At 38.1% G+C, this 16,515-nt stretch overlaps 3 protein-coding genes and 1 long non-coding RNA gene across 5 annotated transcripts; 2 read left to right on the top strand and 2 right to left on the bottom strand.

The window, feature by feature from the left end:
- Nucleotides 1-651: 651 nt before the first annotated feature.
- Nucleotides 652-2,981, top strand: LOC103320591 (cytochrome P450 86A1). The gene is made up of 2 exons (XM_008222298.3): nt 652-1,305; nt 1,691-2,981. Exons 1-2 carry the CDS (start codon nt 720-722, stop codon nt 2,671-2,673), a joined length of 1,569 nt encoding a protein of 522 aa, XP_008220520.2. The 5' UTR covers nt 652-719; the 3' UTR covers nt 2,674-2,981.
- Nucleotides 2,982-3,346: 365 nt separating this feature from the next.
- On the bottom strand, nt 3,347-7,110 carry PHT4;1 (phosphate transporter 4;1). Of its 2 annotated transcripts, none has more exons than XM_008222310.3 (10): nt 6,589-7,110; nt 6,347-6,454; nt 6,002-6,157; nt 5,654-5,869; nt 5,270-5,479; nt 5,055-5,192; nt 4,803-4,904; nt 4,584-4,649; nt 4,312-4,396; nt 3,347-3,881 (listed from the first exon to the last, which is right to left on the bottom strand). In XM_008222310.3, the coding sequence occupies exons 1-10, from the start codon at nt 7,006-7,008 to the stop codon at nt 3,784-3,786; spliced, it is 1,599 nt and encodes a 532-aa protein (XP_008220532.2). In that variant the 5' UTR covers nt 7,009-7,110; the 3' UTR covers nt 3,347-3,783. The 2 variants fall into 2 exon arrangements, with proteins under 2 accessions (XP_008220532.2, XP_088906953.1); XM_089050827.1 differs by having other exon boundaries at nt 4,312-4,365; nt 6,589-7,109.
- Nucleotides 7,111-12,118: 5,008 nt separating this feature from the next.
- Nucleotides 12,119-13,826, top strand: LOC103320614 (zinc finger (C2H2 type) family protein). The gene has a single exon (XM_089044942.1). It carries the CDS (start codon nt 12,392-12,394, stop codon nt 13,511-13,513), a length of 1,122 nt encoding a protein of 373 aa, XP_088901068.1. The 5' UTR covers nt 12,119-12,391; the 3' UTR covers nt 13,514-13,826.
- Nucleotides 13,827-15,563: 1,737 nt separating this feature from the next.
- LOC148921384 (uncharacterized) lies at nt 15,564-16,062 on the bottom strand. The gene is made up of 2 exons (XR_016122631.1): nt 15,937-16,062; nt 15,564-15,836 (listed from the first exon to the last, which is right to left on the bottom strand). It is a non-coding gene; the product is annotated as an uncharacterized LOC148921384 (long non-coding RNA).
- Nucleotides 16,063-16,515: the final 453 nt, after the last annotated feature.

Genomic DNA, 16,515 nt, shown 5'->3' with positions numbered 1-16,515 from the left:
TCATATAACTCGTTTTTCAACTCTTAAACATCTACAAATGCAACTCTGGGAGAAAAACTTAGTTGCAACAGGAAATATCATTGTTTTGCGTCTAATAATGATACGTCACGCGTAGCGTTATTGAGATAACAAAATAGACTATTAATTTTTCATGGAAGTCTTTCTCCATACTAGGCCCACTTTCATGTGGTATAAAAAAATTAGAAAACAACTGGGTTTTACAACCTCATCTTTCTAAATTAAGTAAATTAACCATCGTATGCCAACGACGTCCAAGGATTAGAAAAATGAAGGATAATGAAGGCAGCGTACGTTAACATGTCAAAGGACGTGGCAGTTTCTTACCAAAGTAAAATTAAGAGAGTTAAAAGGTTCAAATTCAAACCCTACCTCTCTTTTTTGGGTAGTTTTGGTTAATTAATCACTCCCCATAAGGAAATATCTTACATGCATACCTACTCAGTCGACTAGAAATAATATAAAACCCCATGTAAAGGTTTTCGTGTACATACTTCCACGTAGAGTCAATTTCCTATCAACTTGGTGGCGACCTGCATGCATGCTGCCCCAAAATTCCCAACAACTCCTCCTACAAAACTTTCTCCTCATCTCACTCTTTATATACCGCCACCCAACCTCTCTCTCTAATTAAACTAATATTCTCTCTCTATCTCTCTCTATCTCTCTATACCACAAGACCAACTCCCCAGCTTGCTCTCATGGAAACCCTACCTGTTCTCTTTACCCTGTTTGGTGCTACATTTTTGTATCTCTTCTGGTTCTACCTCTTGGCTCGGAAACTCACAGGTCCGACCGTTTGGCCATTCGTGGGCAGCCTTCCTGTTCTCTTTATGAACCGGAATTCAATCCATGACTGGATCACGAGTAACCTCCGTGCCACGGGCGGTTCCTCCACGTACCAGACATGTACACTCGCTCTTCCTTTCTTGGCTCGCAAGCAAGGGTTGTTCACGGTGACATGTAACCCGAAAAACATCGAGCACATTCTCCGAACCCGGTTCGACAATTACCCCAAAGGGCCAACGTGGCAGGCCGCTTTTCATGATCTTTTGGGAGAAGGGATATTCAATAGCGACGGAGAGACGTGGCTGATACAGAGGAAAACGGCGGCGTTGGAGTTCACAACTCGGACGCTGAGGCAGGCCATGGCTCGGTGGGTGAACCGGACCATCAGGACCCGGCTGTGGTGCATTTTGGATAAGGCGGCCAAAGATCACATCGCGGTGGACTTACAGGACCTTTTGCTTCGGTTGACGTTCGACAACATTTGCGGCCTCACATTCGGTAATGTTCGAAATCAAAATTGAGTAGCTCACCCATATCATGTTTAAAAAGAAAAAAGATTTTAAATTACACTTTTTTTCCTTCTTGTTTACCTAAATCTTCACTAATGTTTAGATATTTATTTTTTAATTTATCCTTGTGATTATTTGTTTAGAGGCGATACATTTTTTGTTCGAATTCCTACTTCCTCAATATCGATTGTATAAATAAATAAAAAATTAATAAATCTCTTTCTTTGTTCGAAACTTCTCTCCTCCAATATCGACTGTATTAAAAATAAAAAGTTTGATAAACTCTTTTTTTTTTTTTAAATGAGAATGATAAACTTAACATTATTATTTATAATTTTCCAAAAAAAACATCTGAATTAATATTTTTTCAACAGGCAAAGACCCGGAAACGCTGTCACCGGAATTACCCGATAACCCGTTTGCCAAGGCATTCGACAACGCCACCGAAAGCACTCTCCAACGCCTCCTCTATCCCTCTTTCCTCTGGCGACTGCAGAAGACCTTCGGCCTCGGAGCCGAGCGACGGCTAGAGAAGAGCCTCCGTGTCGTCGAGAACTACATGAACGAAGCCATCGTTGCGCGCAAAGCGACGCCGTCCGACGACCTGATCTCCCGCTTCATGAACAAGCGCGATGTCGACGGGAATCCCTTCCCGAGCGCCGTCCTCCAGCGCATCGCCCTCAACTTCGTCCTCGCCGGCCGCGACACGTCGTCCGTCGCGCTCAGCTGGTTCTTCAACCTCGTCATGAACAATCCCCAAATCGAGGCGAAGATCGTCGGCGAGATCTCGACGGTCCTGAAATCGACACGTGGCGACGATCAGCGCCTCTGGCTAGAAGAGCCCCTGGTGTTCGACGAGGCCGATAAATTGGTTTATTTGAAGGCCGCGCTGGCTGAGACTTTACGATTGTACCCTTCCGTACCGGAGGACTTTAAGTACGTTGTGAACGACGACGTTTTGCCGGACGGGACTTTTGTGCCAGCCGGTTCGACGGTGACGTATTCGATCTACTCGGTGGGAAGGATGAAGAGTATATGGGGGGAGGACTGTATGGAGTTTAAACCAGAGCGGTGGATTTCGGCCGACGGGAACCGGTTCGAACCGCCCAAGGACGGTTACAAGTTCGTGGCGTTCAATGCCGGACCGAGGACTTGTTTGGGGAAGGACTTGGCTTACCTGCAGATGAAGTCGGTAGCTTCGGCAGTGCTGTTGCGTTACCGGCTGTCTCCGGTTCCCGGTTTCCGTGCCCAGCAGAAGATGTCTCTCACGCTCTTCATGAAGAATGGGCTTCAGGTGTATTTGCATCCACGTCAGCTTGGTGGTGGGCCAGGTGAGGTCGCCGCCACCTCAGCATAAGGGGAGGGGTATTTTCGGGATTGAGAAAAAGAGAAGATCAAAACTGTGCCATCTATGTGGGATACAAATTGAAGTCATTTAATTTGTTTTTAATTTTAAAAAAATGTATATGGTATTATATCATTTTGTTGTTGGTCTGTTGGGTAGGGTAAGTGGGTCTGGGTTTAGTGGGTTGAATATGAGTATGGTTGCTCATCTAAGTTGGAAAATTTGATGTCTTTGTGTTGTTAATTATATTTCATATCAGTTGATATGGGTTTTTCTTATACTTATCAATAAAATTTAAATGTATACTCTTTTAATCCTTATAGGTGGTGTGATTAGAATGCTTAATTAATTTCAAGTTCAATTCCTATCACATTTTCATCTTCTCTTTATATTTTGTGAGCGCTTATGTTTTGATTTACATTTATCTTAATAGAATATAACTATTTGTATCATACTGCTATGAGCATTAGGCAGATTTCGGAATACGTATTATAGAGGTGACACTTGTTTACACAAGTAAGTCCTACATGGATCTCATTTCTGTGAGAGATACGATTAACAACGTGGTGAAACATTAAAGTTGCGCATTTTAATATGGACAATGTAGGCGGACTACAAATTTACAAGGTCAATTTGTGATGTAATTGTGCAACTCGTATGATGATGATTAAATTCAATACCAATGTAGAAGAATGAAGCCTTGGCTGTCAGAAAATGTATATTAATGGGAAATGCATATGCATACAACATATTGCTTCATAACCACAAATTTGAAATGTTAGTCTTTTGATATAACATTTACAGAGGGGCTGTGTTGTGGTCATTTTTGCTATGTACTATCATCATTCAAGAAAATGGTATGAAAATGCTACCAATTTATCAAACTTCAAATTCTGCCGGGAACCAATAAGCAATAGCCTTTACTCTTCTACTTTTTAGCCCCATGTCAAAATCTTTGAACAATTCTTCAAGTCCAAGAATCTCAGCAATATGATACTGCTTTCCTTCCAAATTGAATTTCTTGGCATTCTGCTACTTCTCTCCTTTAAAGTACCTCTCTTCTATATTATTTCAGGATTGAAGTGCTGCCGGACGATTAGTAAGGATCAAGTCATCCATGGATTATTCTATGATCTTCTCACCGGTGGAGAAAAGATTCCAGACAACAGTTCCAAACAGATAAAGGCCTACTGAGACCTTGAATACGTCATCCCAAGAACCTGAGAAATGTCAATGTGGAAAGAGAGGAATATCAGAATCAGCTTGTTTGCTTGAACATTACAGCTTGATGTGATGCCCACAAGGCCAAAAAAATGAGGACAATTTGATCTCTACTTATGCCTGAAAATGAAAATAGCTAGCTAGCTAGGACAATTTGAGTCAAAAGTTTCTACAAGCAGCTACAAGTTTTTGGCTAGTCAACAGAATTTATATTCTAATGAGTGCTATGCTCTGATGTTTATGTATACAAATAAAATGTGATTGTCCAATGTGAGGCAATGCATGAAAATAGTGTCACAAAAGTAAACCAGGTTAATTCAATTTTTATGCAACAGAAGCATAAAAGTGGATTCAAACTTCAATCAGTTAACCATATAGTTCAGTAATTGGCTTACTAGCAACTAAGAATTGCAGTAGATGGGCACTAACCATGTTGCAAGATGTAGCCAGTCGATGCCGTTCCAAAGACGCCGGCAAGCACTCCTGCAGTATTGGACAGACCAAGCAAGACACCCTGAGAAACAATTTGAACAAGAAAATTAGACCCATCTGTTTAGCATCTAGAATTCCTCTACAATCAGAAAGCATGCATTGGCACGTGATTGATGGGCTTATGTACTTTGAACTCAGTAAGATGTCTAATTACACAGAAGAAATTTCCATATATGCAAGCCAAATCAGAAACTAAAGCCAATACTCACAGAATATCGTGGAGCAATATCTTGATGGTTTGAATATAGACCAGATTGTGAGAATGCATCAGTTCCCTATTTAAGCAAGAGAAACAAAAACCAGTTAGCTAAAAGATAGAAAATAATAAAATGAACAAAAGAACTGTTAAGCAATTGTATAAAGCTTCCAAAAGAAGGAAGAGGAACATATATTTATTTTTCTCATTCCATGTACTGCAAGAATCATACCTGACTGCATGCCATACATAGAACAGCCATTGCAGGAGAATTAATATGGCTCAACTGAGTGAGGAAGAAAGCAGGTCCAAGAAACCCAATTGTTTGCATAATCTGCAAGGGGCAATGTCGATTAGGTCAGCAATACAGACAGTTGATCAGTTACAAAAATATGGTTTCTATATTGGAAAATTGTTCTCAAATAATATTCATTTAGAAAAAGAAAAAATTTGATGTACATAACACATTAGAGAATGAGAATACCTTACGAACCCTCGTCACCGAGAAACCCTTGCTCACAAGTGTGTCTGCAATCCACCCTCCAAGGTTTGCAGAAAATGCCATTGTAAGCCAGGGTAGGACGCAGAAAAGCCCTGATTCTGTAAGATTGAACTTCAGCACCTAGTAGTGGGATTGATTATAAAATCAGTACTCAACATGCAATTTCAGAAGAATAAATGCAAGCAACAATGACTTACTTGGTTATAGTATGTAGGCATCCATGTAAGAAGAATAAACGTTCCCCAATTATGACAGAAGTGAGACACTATCAGGGCCCAAACAGGTGCTTTTGACAAAATTAATTTCCAAGGGATCTCTTTAACAGGCTCCTTGGAAACACTGCTGGCAAGAATTAGCTTCTTCTCTGCAGGTCGAAGCTCAGGATCCTCAAGAGGTGAACTGTGTGCCTATAGCAAGAACCCCGAAAACACATCAAAGATAAAACATACACATCAGTAAATAAAAAATTGATTGATGACATAGATTACAAATTACAATGAAAAATCCTAACTTAGGTTGCAAAAGTAACATGTTTCATGAAAAACCATACTAATTCAATAACGGCGGTAAAGTTCAATCACCTTGCTTATCCATACAGCAAACCAGACAGTCCCAAGAGAACCAAAGGAGTAAAAAACTGATGGCCATCCAAATTGATGTATTAGAAATGGTGAAAAGGCCAAGCCAGTCACTGATCCAAGGTACATCCCACTGTAAACCAGAGCCAAAGATCTACTTCTCTCTGCTACAGGAATCCATTTTGACAGAATATTATTCATTGCAGGCATAGCAACACCCTGAAAACAAAAGCATACTAAATAAGCAAGAACACATTCAGTGCCCTGTTGTTCCAAGTAACAAATAGGCATCATAGTAATTAGCAATTAGCAAAAATTACCAAATAGTCATAGTAAATTTAGAAGTCCAACCTCACCAATCCCCATGAAAGCACGAACAACAAGTAGGAAAGGCAATCCGACTTTAGCAGCAACAGGAGTAAGAATAGTAGCAATGGACCACCAAATGACTCCAAATGCCAAGACCTGCTTCCCACCTACTGTGTCTGCCCAAATGCCACCAGCAATCTGCAACTCTTAATTATAAGTTTAAAAGAACAGATAAAACCCATAAAACCATCTAAGTATTAATATTCTCCATGGCCCACAAGGAATGTGTCACACATTAAATTAACACTGTTACAAAGCAAAAGGCTTTAACTTCTCCATGGCCTATATGTTCATTTGAAGAATGAAAAAAAAGGTAATGTAATTAACCTGAGTGAGGAGGTAGCCCCAGAAAAAAGAAGACTGTATCAAACCCACAGTTCCTGGGTTCCAATTGTACTCTGCTGACATGGGAAGTATGGCAATGCTCATATTTACCTGCCATAATTCAGAAAAAATAACTTTTTTATTGCTCTATAATTAAGTTTCCTGCTCCATGTCCCATTTTGAAGCTGTACAAGCATTAAAGCTTTAAGCTCTTTTTTTTTTGGTAACAAAAGCTTTAAGCTTACTCTGTCCATGTTGCAAAGAAGGAAAGCCGAAAAACACAAAACGACGATGACCCATCGTTTCGGGAACTGTTCTAACCACGAAGCCTCAGCCACAGCCAAAGGCTCCTCTTCCAATTCCTCCTCCTTCCCCGAAGGGACATCGTTCAGCCCCTTCTCAAACTTATCCACCGATTCCGATATATCGTACGCCTCCGATTTAACATCCGCAAACACCTTCCCACCTCTCCTCTTACCACCACCAGAGTCCCTGCCCGAAACCCGAAGAACCCAGTAGTGTTCCCGGTTCTGAATCTGTACCCGAAACGGAAACGGGGTATGGCGTCTGGAATCGGGGCATAAACTTCTCTTGGGGGCCGAAATATCGGTGGGCGGGATGTGGGGCTTGTGGGAGAAGGAGTAAATAAGAGATCTGGCGTTCATGGTTTGTACGAGCGCATGAAACGACTCACTGAGTCACTCACTCGCAGCTCAGTATTCAGAGCTTCTTCGCAGCGAAACACGCATGGTATAAGCTTTGGGGTAAGATTTCGGAGAAGAGAAATGTGGAGGGATATTTATGTGCATTGGCTATAGTTAATAACACGTGGCGGTTGCACGGAAGGGATTGCGTCGTTGCGGGTAAGGGTAAGAGGACGACGGTTTTTCCGCTTTTTTCGGGTTGGCGGGTAATTAACTGAAAATTGAATTGGAATTATTATTTTAATACTGTTCTCAGTGAGGCCTTATTAGAGAAATTGGGCTGGGCTTGGGCCATTCTATTTCTAACTTGCCTTCTATCATTTGAAATTAAGCCCAAAAAGGATCAAATAATGTCGGTCCATAATTCAATCACGTTATTCTTTATTTTTTTATTCTTTTTTCTTTACTTCTTAAACTTTTCTGTTTTTTAGCCAACGGAGTTTAGCCTAATGAAAAAGAGCTTTACTTGCAGACCAATGGTCTCAAGTTCAAACTCCCCTGATATTTTGATAATGTATGTTGAAGAAACCCCCCATCTCCTTGTAGTTCATACTATAACTTGTAATTTAGCTTTGGGTCCTAAACATTTTTACCCACCCTCATAATGGGATTTCAGCTAACAAATACCGTATCACGACTGTTGATATGTGCCCTATTGTAGAGCATGTGATCATCAACCATTGTTTTTGCATCATGTGATTTGATTTGAGGAGTTAATCTCGCCTAATTCCTCTATTTTTATTTTTAAAAAATTCAACTATTGATCTAACTTAATTCCAAATACGTCAACCCAAGCAAAGCTTTGAACCGGCAAGATGGTCATGTGTAACCCAAAACAATCTGCTTGTTTACAACAGTTGTGGGACTCGAGATTTAGAAGAGAATCCAACCATAAGTTTAAAAAAAATACACAAAACTTAGCAGCAGAAATTGAGAAAGCAAAAGTATAGAATTGAAATTGCAAAGCTTATAATGCGTAAAACAGCCTCATATACACTATTTTATACAGATTTTTTATCCTTTCTCTGGGGCCAAATTCAATGTAGATCATTGAAATCTCACCAAACATTTATCATGGGAGAGAAGAAAGCCAACTATTAAAGGGCTCATAAGCTCTTCTTCTACTCATATTGAGATAGGTGGGAAAGTAGTAAAATTAGCCCTTAGAGCAGTATCGTTTTTATTTTAAAAGTTCCGAATGACGTACCTCCTTCTTGACAAATCACAATTTGATGCATGTGGAGAAATTTCTTTTAATAGTTTTAAGGAATATTTATATTGAACTCAAATTATTTCTGTATGTATGTTATGTCTCCTTACAAATAGGGAGCCAGGCAGTATTCCCTCCACATATATCACTTTTTTTCTTCTTCTGCAAAAGCAGTACATCTAGCCCACCATGACACCAAAGCAGGTCCAATCTTTGTTCTATGAATCATTTCTATTCGTTTTTTTTTTATTGTGTCCCTCTTCTCTTGTAGAAATAACAATTATAACTCTTGGAAAGAACTGAACCAATTCAACACTGTGGGTCACTTAGCCACCATATCTTACACACCAAGATGCATAAACTGGGAGAGAGAAAGAGACTCACATGAAATGTAGTGTATGTCGCTTTCTTCACATGACATTCGCGTGAGGAGAGAGACAAACACATAAGAATATACACTTTATTTTACCTGTTATTCACGTGAGAAAAAGACAAACACATAAAAATATACACCGCGTTTCATATAAACCCTAAACTAGGTTATTCATATGCTGAGAGGTTCTTGTACATCTGTAATAGGATAGCAAAGCAATCATGAGTCACATGGAAATATAAAGCCAAATACTTTGTGCATCAATCATGCAAGGCAATTGGACTCAGAAGGTTAAAGCCTTTTGATGTGGAAACTGAAAACTTACCGCTAAAGATTCATTCAGCTTTCGACAAAAGACTTTTGAGCTTTGATCCCACCACACCACATTAAATTAAATATATAAAACCAAAAACAAAGATTAGAAGAATCGGAAAATTTGCTAATGCATATGATCATGAATGATGATCCTCAATTCTAATTTCTAACCAACACCCCACACCCCCCACAATGAGAATATAAGTGTGTCCATCAAATGGGTCACTCACAAAACTTTGATTGATACTCCACATACTTCATATTCAGTGATACTGACAAGGACATGGCCGGAGGTGATAAGATAGTTTAGTGCATCACATGATTAACATTAGCATGTGAAGTAACAACATTACGTAATGAAATTGTATTAAGCGCACACCCGAAGAAAATTCCAAGATGCCAAAGTGACATATGTGGTCACCAATATATTCCATAAATTATGTAGACTAATACACACCATCATTACCCACTAATCTAAAAGTAAATCAATGTCGGCAGCTTTCTCGTGGGCTGGGCGACAGGTGAAAAAGGATAAAGAAAATACACGGTCAAAATAGAAAAAGCTTTTCTTTGTTACGCAAATAGAAAAGCTTTACCAAAAGAGAAAGGCAAACAGAGCTTCTTTTTTCTCTTTTTCTTTATTAACGGCCAATTGATTGTTCATTTTTCCTATTCCCCTTTAGTCTGGTGGTGTGTTTTGCTTCTTGTAAAGTCAACAATATGGTCAAAGTCAATCTCACTCATTAACTTGCTTCCTAATAAAGAAAAATAATATTACAAATTTATAAATAAACCAAATCCTAGAATATATTTATAAAAAAACAGTCGAACTAACCTATAAATTTATAATTCAAGATACTATCCTAAAAAATGCTCACTCGACCATGTTTAAAAAAAAAATTAAAAAAATAGTGTTGCACACCGACTTGCTTAATTTGGTCTGCATAATGTGGACAACTTTATTTAATTTGAGGTATCCTAATCTTATTCAGGAAGTCCTATTATATGATTTGTTGAGTCGAAGTCAGGCGTGTTGTCCCCTGTTGTAATTTTTCATTTTATCAATAAAATTTCCCTCGTTTCCGTCGAGATTCTCTCCACACACAAAAAAAAAAAAAAAAAAACTTGAATCTTTTTATGAAAAGAGTTAAATGAAGGGTGAGAAATGAGTGTGTATTCAGGCGGTAATAGAAGCACTCAAATATCAGAAAAATAAATATTCACTAATTCCGCGTAAAAATCAAGAAGGTTAACTTTTTTCAGTTTCCCAAACTAACCTTAAAAAAAACTTCACAATTGTGGTAAATTCTGTAATTTCTTAATAAGGCAGGGTCATTTGGCTACGATAATTACCTCATACCATAATTGAAGAAGTGGGGCCTGTGACGTGTCATGACTCATGAGAGACAAGGAGATTTGAGCATAACATTCATCTGAATCATATTGGCCCACCAAGAAGCTCGGCCTGGTCCTCAAGTGGGCCACTTGGCCCACATTAAACTATTGTATAGGCTAGAGCCCACAATTAAATAATGAGGACCATTTGGGGGCATCTTGATGAGATTTGGCACCAATATATCACGACATAGTAGATCTCCTACTTGTTTGAATCCATCGGAATTATATTTTTCTTTTTCTTTTTCCCTTAATGTTTTTCTGGTTAGGGATTAAAGCTTCACTAAAACCTTAGTATTACTCAAAACACCAAATGTTGTACATTTTCTTATTTTTATTATTGAAAGAATAATGAATAGTCAGACTTTTACCGTGAATGTAAAGATAAATACTCATATTTAGTCCTACATCATTCTCGAAATAATGGCATTAATACTATTTACTACAAAGTTGTGTATAAAATGGGATATGGAGAAGGGGTATGTATGCTTATCTTATTTGATCTTACTAGTCAGTTATGATATATAGTTATCCAAACCCTAAGTTAATACCTAACCATCTAATTAGACTTTAATTAGCAGCGTCCAAAGAGAGGGGGTAAAAGAGTAGTTTAATTAACATATGGTAGTGTGGTTGATTCCTGAAAACGAAAAAAGAAAATCAGAAGCATATGTCTCCAAAATGCATGGCCAGCAGTAGAAAGAATCGATTCTGTGAAGCACTAAAACAAATTTTGATTTATTAAGTAATTCCCTCGAAGTTAGCTAGCCATAAAAATAAAACAAACCTGCAATTAGACAAAAATCATGTGTCATGTTTTTGGTTCATGTCTTGTCTTTCACAGAAAAGGGTTTTGGCCCTTGCACGTGTGGAACCACCACGTCCAAACACAGTATCACATCTAGGAGTTTCAACTGGTCGAAAATAATTCTTTAATTTCTCCAGAGATATTGCTGTGAGAAGACTGCATGTCAAGGGTTTTGGATTGTCGATCGCTTGACATGAGATGAGATATTAATTTCATTATAGCTTTTATTTGGCCATAATTAAATATGAAATTATGGTTAAAGGTAAGATCCATGTGATACCTGCGGTGTGTTCGAGTGCGTGCATCATGTTCTGGCCAAACAAAAGCATGCCTTCCTGAATCATAAGAGCACAAAATATTTATAGCCATTAAAAATAATAATTCAAATGTTAATTATTATGACCAAAATGCGTCGTAAATGTGAAGACTTGTAAATATAACATTCACAATGGACTCAAAATATATGAAAAAACTAGAAGTATGAAATACTCAACGTTTAATAACTACATTGCATGTGATTTGTAGACAACAAATTTACCTTTCGTTACTAAGATTTAGATTATTGATCAAAGTTCATTGAATATTGTTATTATTAAGGCATTATCAGTGGAAAGTGTAAATTCGAGGGTGTAAAACCACTTTTATATATCTTTTGCGTATTTGAGGGATGCGGATGTTTTCGGCAAAAAGTGATGTAAATGTGATATATATATATATATATAATTTTTTCATTCAACATCAAAGGACTTCAAGCATGGATGATTATCTTAAAATGGAAGACAATTATATTCGGTTAACGGTAATAATATGCAATATTAACCGTCTTCTTCAATACATAGTAACAGATATATAATACTGTAACAAACTATACAATCTCATGATTCATAAAAACGCAAAGCGATATTCTCACTCAAAAACTCTCCACAAGAATAATAATAATAATATATAGCTAGCCACATTACATAAGACTAAGAGCATAGCTAGAGGCAGCAGACAAAGAGATGCCATGAAGTTGCCTTCCACCCACTCTTAATCTCTTTTAGCTTTATTCTTCTTCTTCCACTGCTCCCATGCCCCACCCTCCTCCTCCTCTTCTCTCCATCTTCTCCCCCTTTCATGATCCTCTCTCTTCTTCTTCCTCCATCATTGCTCTCTCTCTCTCATCTCATTCCTACTCACCTGTTCTCCACCTTCATGTCTAACCCTATAGCTTGATAGTTCGTCTCTCACTCCCTTTACCCTAATGGCCAACATATCGACACTCTTCCACAAGTTCCTCTCTCTCTTCATCCTCCTCCTCCACCTTGGCTGCTTCACTTTCACCACCAACAACCACCACCCTCCAACCAAAAAACACAAGCTCTCTTCCCTTCTATCTAAACCCACCCTTAAACCCCAAAAAGCCCTCACAGCCTCCTGGTCCTATCTCAAGCGCATCTTCACCTCCCCAAGAACCTGCAAGATCACCTGCACCAACATCATCCAATCCCACCTCTCCACGCCTCCTCGCTCCTCCCACCACTCCATCGTCTCCCTCGTCGAACCCGACCCGGACTCCAAATACCCATCTGGCTCCTTCCCTGAATCCGATATTTCGGCCGCTTCCCACCCCTTCTTCCCTCTCCGAAACGATATCTTCCCCTGCACCGCCTGCGGCGAAATCTTCCCGAAACCCGAGACTCTCGACAACCACCAAGCGACCCGCCATGCCGTTTCGGAGCTCATCGACGGAGACTCGGGCAAAAACATCGTCCGGATCATTTTCAAAACCGGCTGGACCGATACCCGAAAAGCCCCCGAAATTCGCCGGATCTTGAAGATCCACAACAGCGAAAAAATCCTGTCGAGGTTCGAGGAGTACAGAGAGGCCGTGAAGTGCAAAGCGGTGCGAAATGGCGCAGTTCGGAGGAGGGACGAGCGGTGCATCGCCGACGGGAACGAGCTTCTCCGATTTCACTGCTCGACTTTCGTGTGCGATTTGGGACTCAACGGGAATTCCGGGATTTGTAATCGCGAGTACTGTAGCGTCTGCGGGATTATTAAATCCGGATTCTCACCCAAGTTGGACGGCATTTCCACGCTGTCGAGTAGCTCCAGGGCACACGTGGCGATCCCGGAGGACATCGAGGAGGAGTTTGAGTTCATGAACGTGAAACGTGCCATGCTCGTTTGTCGGGTCGTGGCGGGTCGGGTCGGGTGTGACTCGGAGGAGGATCTGCATGACGTGGACAAGGAGGGCGGCGGGTTTGACTCGGTGGTGGGGAGAGGAGGGAGTGGGGCCCACACGAGGATGGATGAGGAGGAGCTCTTGGTGTTTAATCCGAGGGCTGTGCTTCCTTGCTTTGTGATTGTGTATACTGTGTGAGTGTTTGACATGTTTGGAAGTTGTAGCCCTTATTTTAGACCAAGGATTGTGATTTTTTTTTTTTTTTTTTTGAGATTTGCAACTGCATATCAGTCATCATGATCTTGATTTTTGATTTTTACAATAGAGGTATAAGGTATAGGTATGTGGATAATGTTTATTTTTATTTTCTTGCTATCTATATATATAGGTCATGTTTAGTCCACGTAAAGGAATTAAGTAGAAGTCAAGAGGGGACGGGAAATTGAATATTGATTTTCATGTTTGGTAGTACTGGAAAAATAATTGGGAAATGTCATTTTATTTTATTTCACATGTTTGATTTGTGGAGAAATTGGAAACACACTTTGTTTAGTTTTAAAATTATACCCCTTAAATTTGACTATACAATAAATTTAGCGCTTGCCTTGGTATTTTCAATTGTTAATAGGAGCAGATTGGTTTTAAAATAGTGTAATTAATGCTTGTCTGTGTTTCTCGTGGGTTTTATTTTCTGGAAAAAGCTTGGCTCTTCAAGATTGAGGAGGAGTTCCTCTTCATAACTAATATGATTTTGACACATGTCATATTAAGGAGTTCCTCCTTAAAAAGCCAAGCCATGCTCTTATTTTCACTCTTATTTTTCCAACGAGTAGAGGAAATCATTTTCCAAGTTTGGACTTAACAAACATAGAAAAAGCAAATCAATTGTTATTCCCAAATCCCTTCTCCTGCCAACTAACGAGGCAATAAAATAAAGGTTTTTATGGTTCAAAATTATAATAACTCAAAATTGCCTTATTTAAGAAAAATTTCAAAACACAAACACTGTATTTTAAAAGAACGGGGTCTAATTGAGTGAAAATGAGTATTAACTTGCAGACTAAAAGTCTCAAGTTGAACCTCCATAACATCTTAGTTGTTTGTGTGAGAGAACCCTACCCCTTACAGACTATCATTTATACTGAAAAAACAGAAAACCAAAGATATCAAATAATAGTCTATGAAGAAAATAAGAATTTATATTCTACAAGAATTCTCTATAAATAAAGATAAAATGTTAAACATTAAAATAATATTATCACACTCACGTGAAAGTAATTATAGAAGGATCATGTAATTATAGAGTCTTAGTGTGTGGTGTAGGTTGAGCCCCATGGCCTTGTGGCCTTGTCGGCTTGTCCAATATCACGATTAACCTTGAATCTCGATAGTTGATGACACAAGGGGCATGGATTTCTATGGCGATTGGTGCCTCTGCCATGTTAGCATGATGACAAGAAGGATAGCCTTACTGTTTTGTAGTCTGTTTGGTTTGGGCTTTTAGCCCCCCCTCTTACCCAAAAAAAAAAGGAAACGAAACCCTTACTGGTTAAAGTAATTTAAAAAGTCTAAGATAATTAAAACATAAATACTTTTAAATAATATATTAGCCTTATTTAATTACTTTCATTTGTAATTATATTTTAATTATTATATTTTTATTGAAATATTAGTATTAAATATTTTAATTAACTTCATAAATCATATTACTTAATAAATAGTAACTATTTTTGTAATTTTTGTTCCTTAATAAAATATTTAAACACTAATTATTCACTAAGTAAACAATAATTAAAACATAACTGATAATTAAAGCGTATCAACGCGTGGCTGTACTTTTAAATATTCCATTTATAGAGTATAGCCGAGCGGCTATACTATTTAACCGGTATAGCCACGCGGCTAGACGCTTTAAATTTTCTACTTTACAGAGTATAGCCGCGCGGCTATATATTGAAAACATTCTATTTAAAGCATATAGCCGAGCAGCGATATTGTTAAAAGTTTCTATTCGTAATACTCTTTAAATATAGCAATATAAAAAATAAATATAAACTTAGCATCTTTAGGTCAATAAATTTTTATTTTAAATTTTATTTGTAGTAATTAAATAATATCTTAGCCTTATTTAATTACCTTTCAATAGTAATTATGTTTTAATTATTATTTCTTTAGTGAATAACTAGTAAATAAGAAAAATGGATGGAAGAGATAACAAGCTGGAGAAAGACATAACAAGCTGGAGAAAGACAAGAATCCAAAAATGATAAAAAGATATTCAGTATCTTAATAAACTAGTTAAATAGAAATAAGAAACATTCCACAAGTTCAGGCTCCTAGAACATATCAGGGAAGGAAGCTGAGTGTGTGCGAAAATAGGATTAGCAATGGACATTTCCCCAAGTGCTTTAAGTATGGAAGATAGATTTTTCTGTATATTTCTCGGACCCTCTCATGTATGGATGCCTTCTCTCCCTAAGTTGTAACTCACGTGCCTCCTCCTTTGCAGTCCTTCCTTTATCTAGCACATCAAAATGATTGTAATGCTACTAATAAACTCATAAAGTAAAAAACAAAGAGAGATTTCCAGTGGAAAAAGTACAGATGCAACAATAACTCACCAGGTTTCTTTGCAGACTTCCCAGTTTCCCTTTGACCTGTACAACCATTGGCTAGCTCTACTTTTGCAGAATGATTAGAACCACCATGAACACATCTAGAATAGATGGAGAACTGGAAGATTCAGGAACATCAAGGTTACCAAAAAAAGAACAGCATTCCACTTTATTTCTGTTTTTTACCTCTCTACTGTTTTTACATGTGAATTGTGAGGTTCAAAAATAATGTTAAAAATTTTATAAAAACAAACTAAATACAGAAGGATTGAACCTTCAAAACGTATTGCAATTCCAAAAAGAAAAAAGAAAAAAAAATTAAATGAATAAAGATCTAGATGTTCATGTCCACTTCTTGGGATTGGTATATTTTGGATTTTATATAAAAATTTATAAATAAACCCAATCCTAGGTATTTATAAAAAAACCCAAACTATTGAAACACACCCAAAATTCAACTATAAATGTTTTGAGTGTGTGTATCTTGGGTTTTTTTATAGCAAAATTGTTTAGTAATCATAGCATTAGCACTGACAAGACCTTCTTATGGAGCCATTAGCCCCTCAGTCAGGTTTGAGAAGCAGT

Source organism: Prunus mume, linkage group LG1 (genome assembly GCF_029339155.1).
Source record: "Prunus mume cultivar Tortuosa linkage group LG1, ASM2933915v1, whole genome shotgun sequence".
NCBI classification, from domain to species: domain Eukaryota; kingdom Viridiplantae; phylum Streptophyta; class Magnoliopsida; order Rosales; family Rosaceae; genus Prunus; species Prunus mume.
The sequence above is the reverse complement of the archived record's forward strand: the minus strand, read 5'-3'. Positions and strand labels throughout refer to the sequence as shown.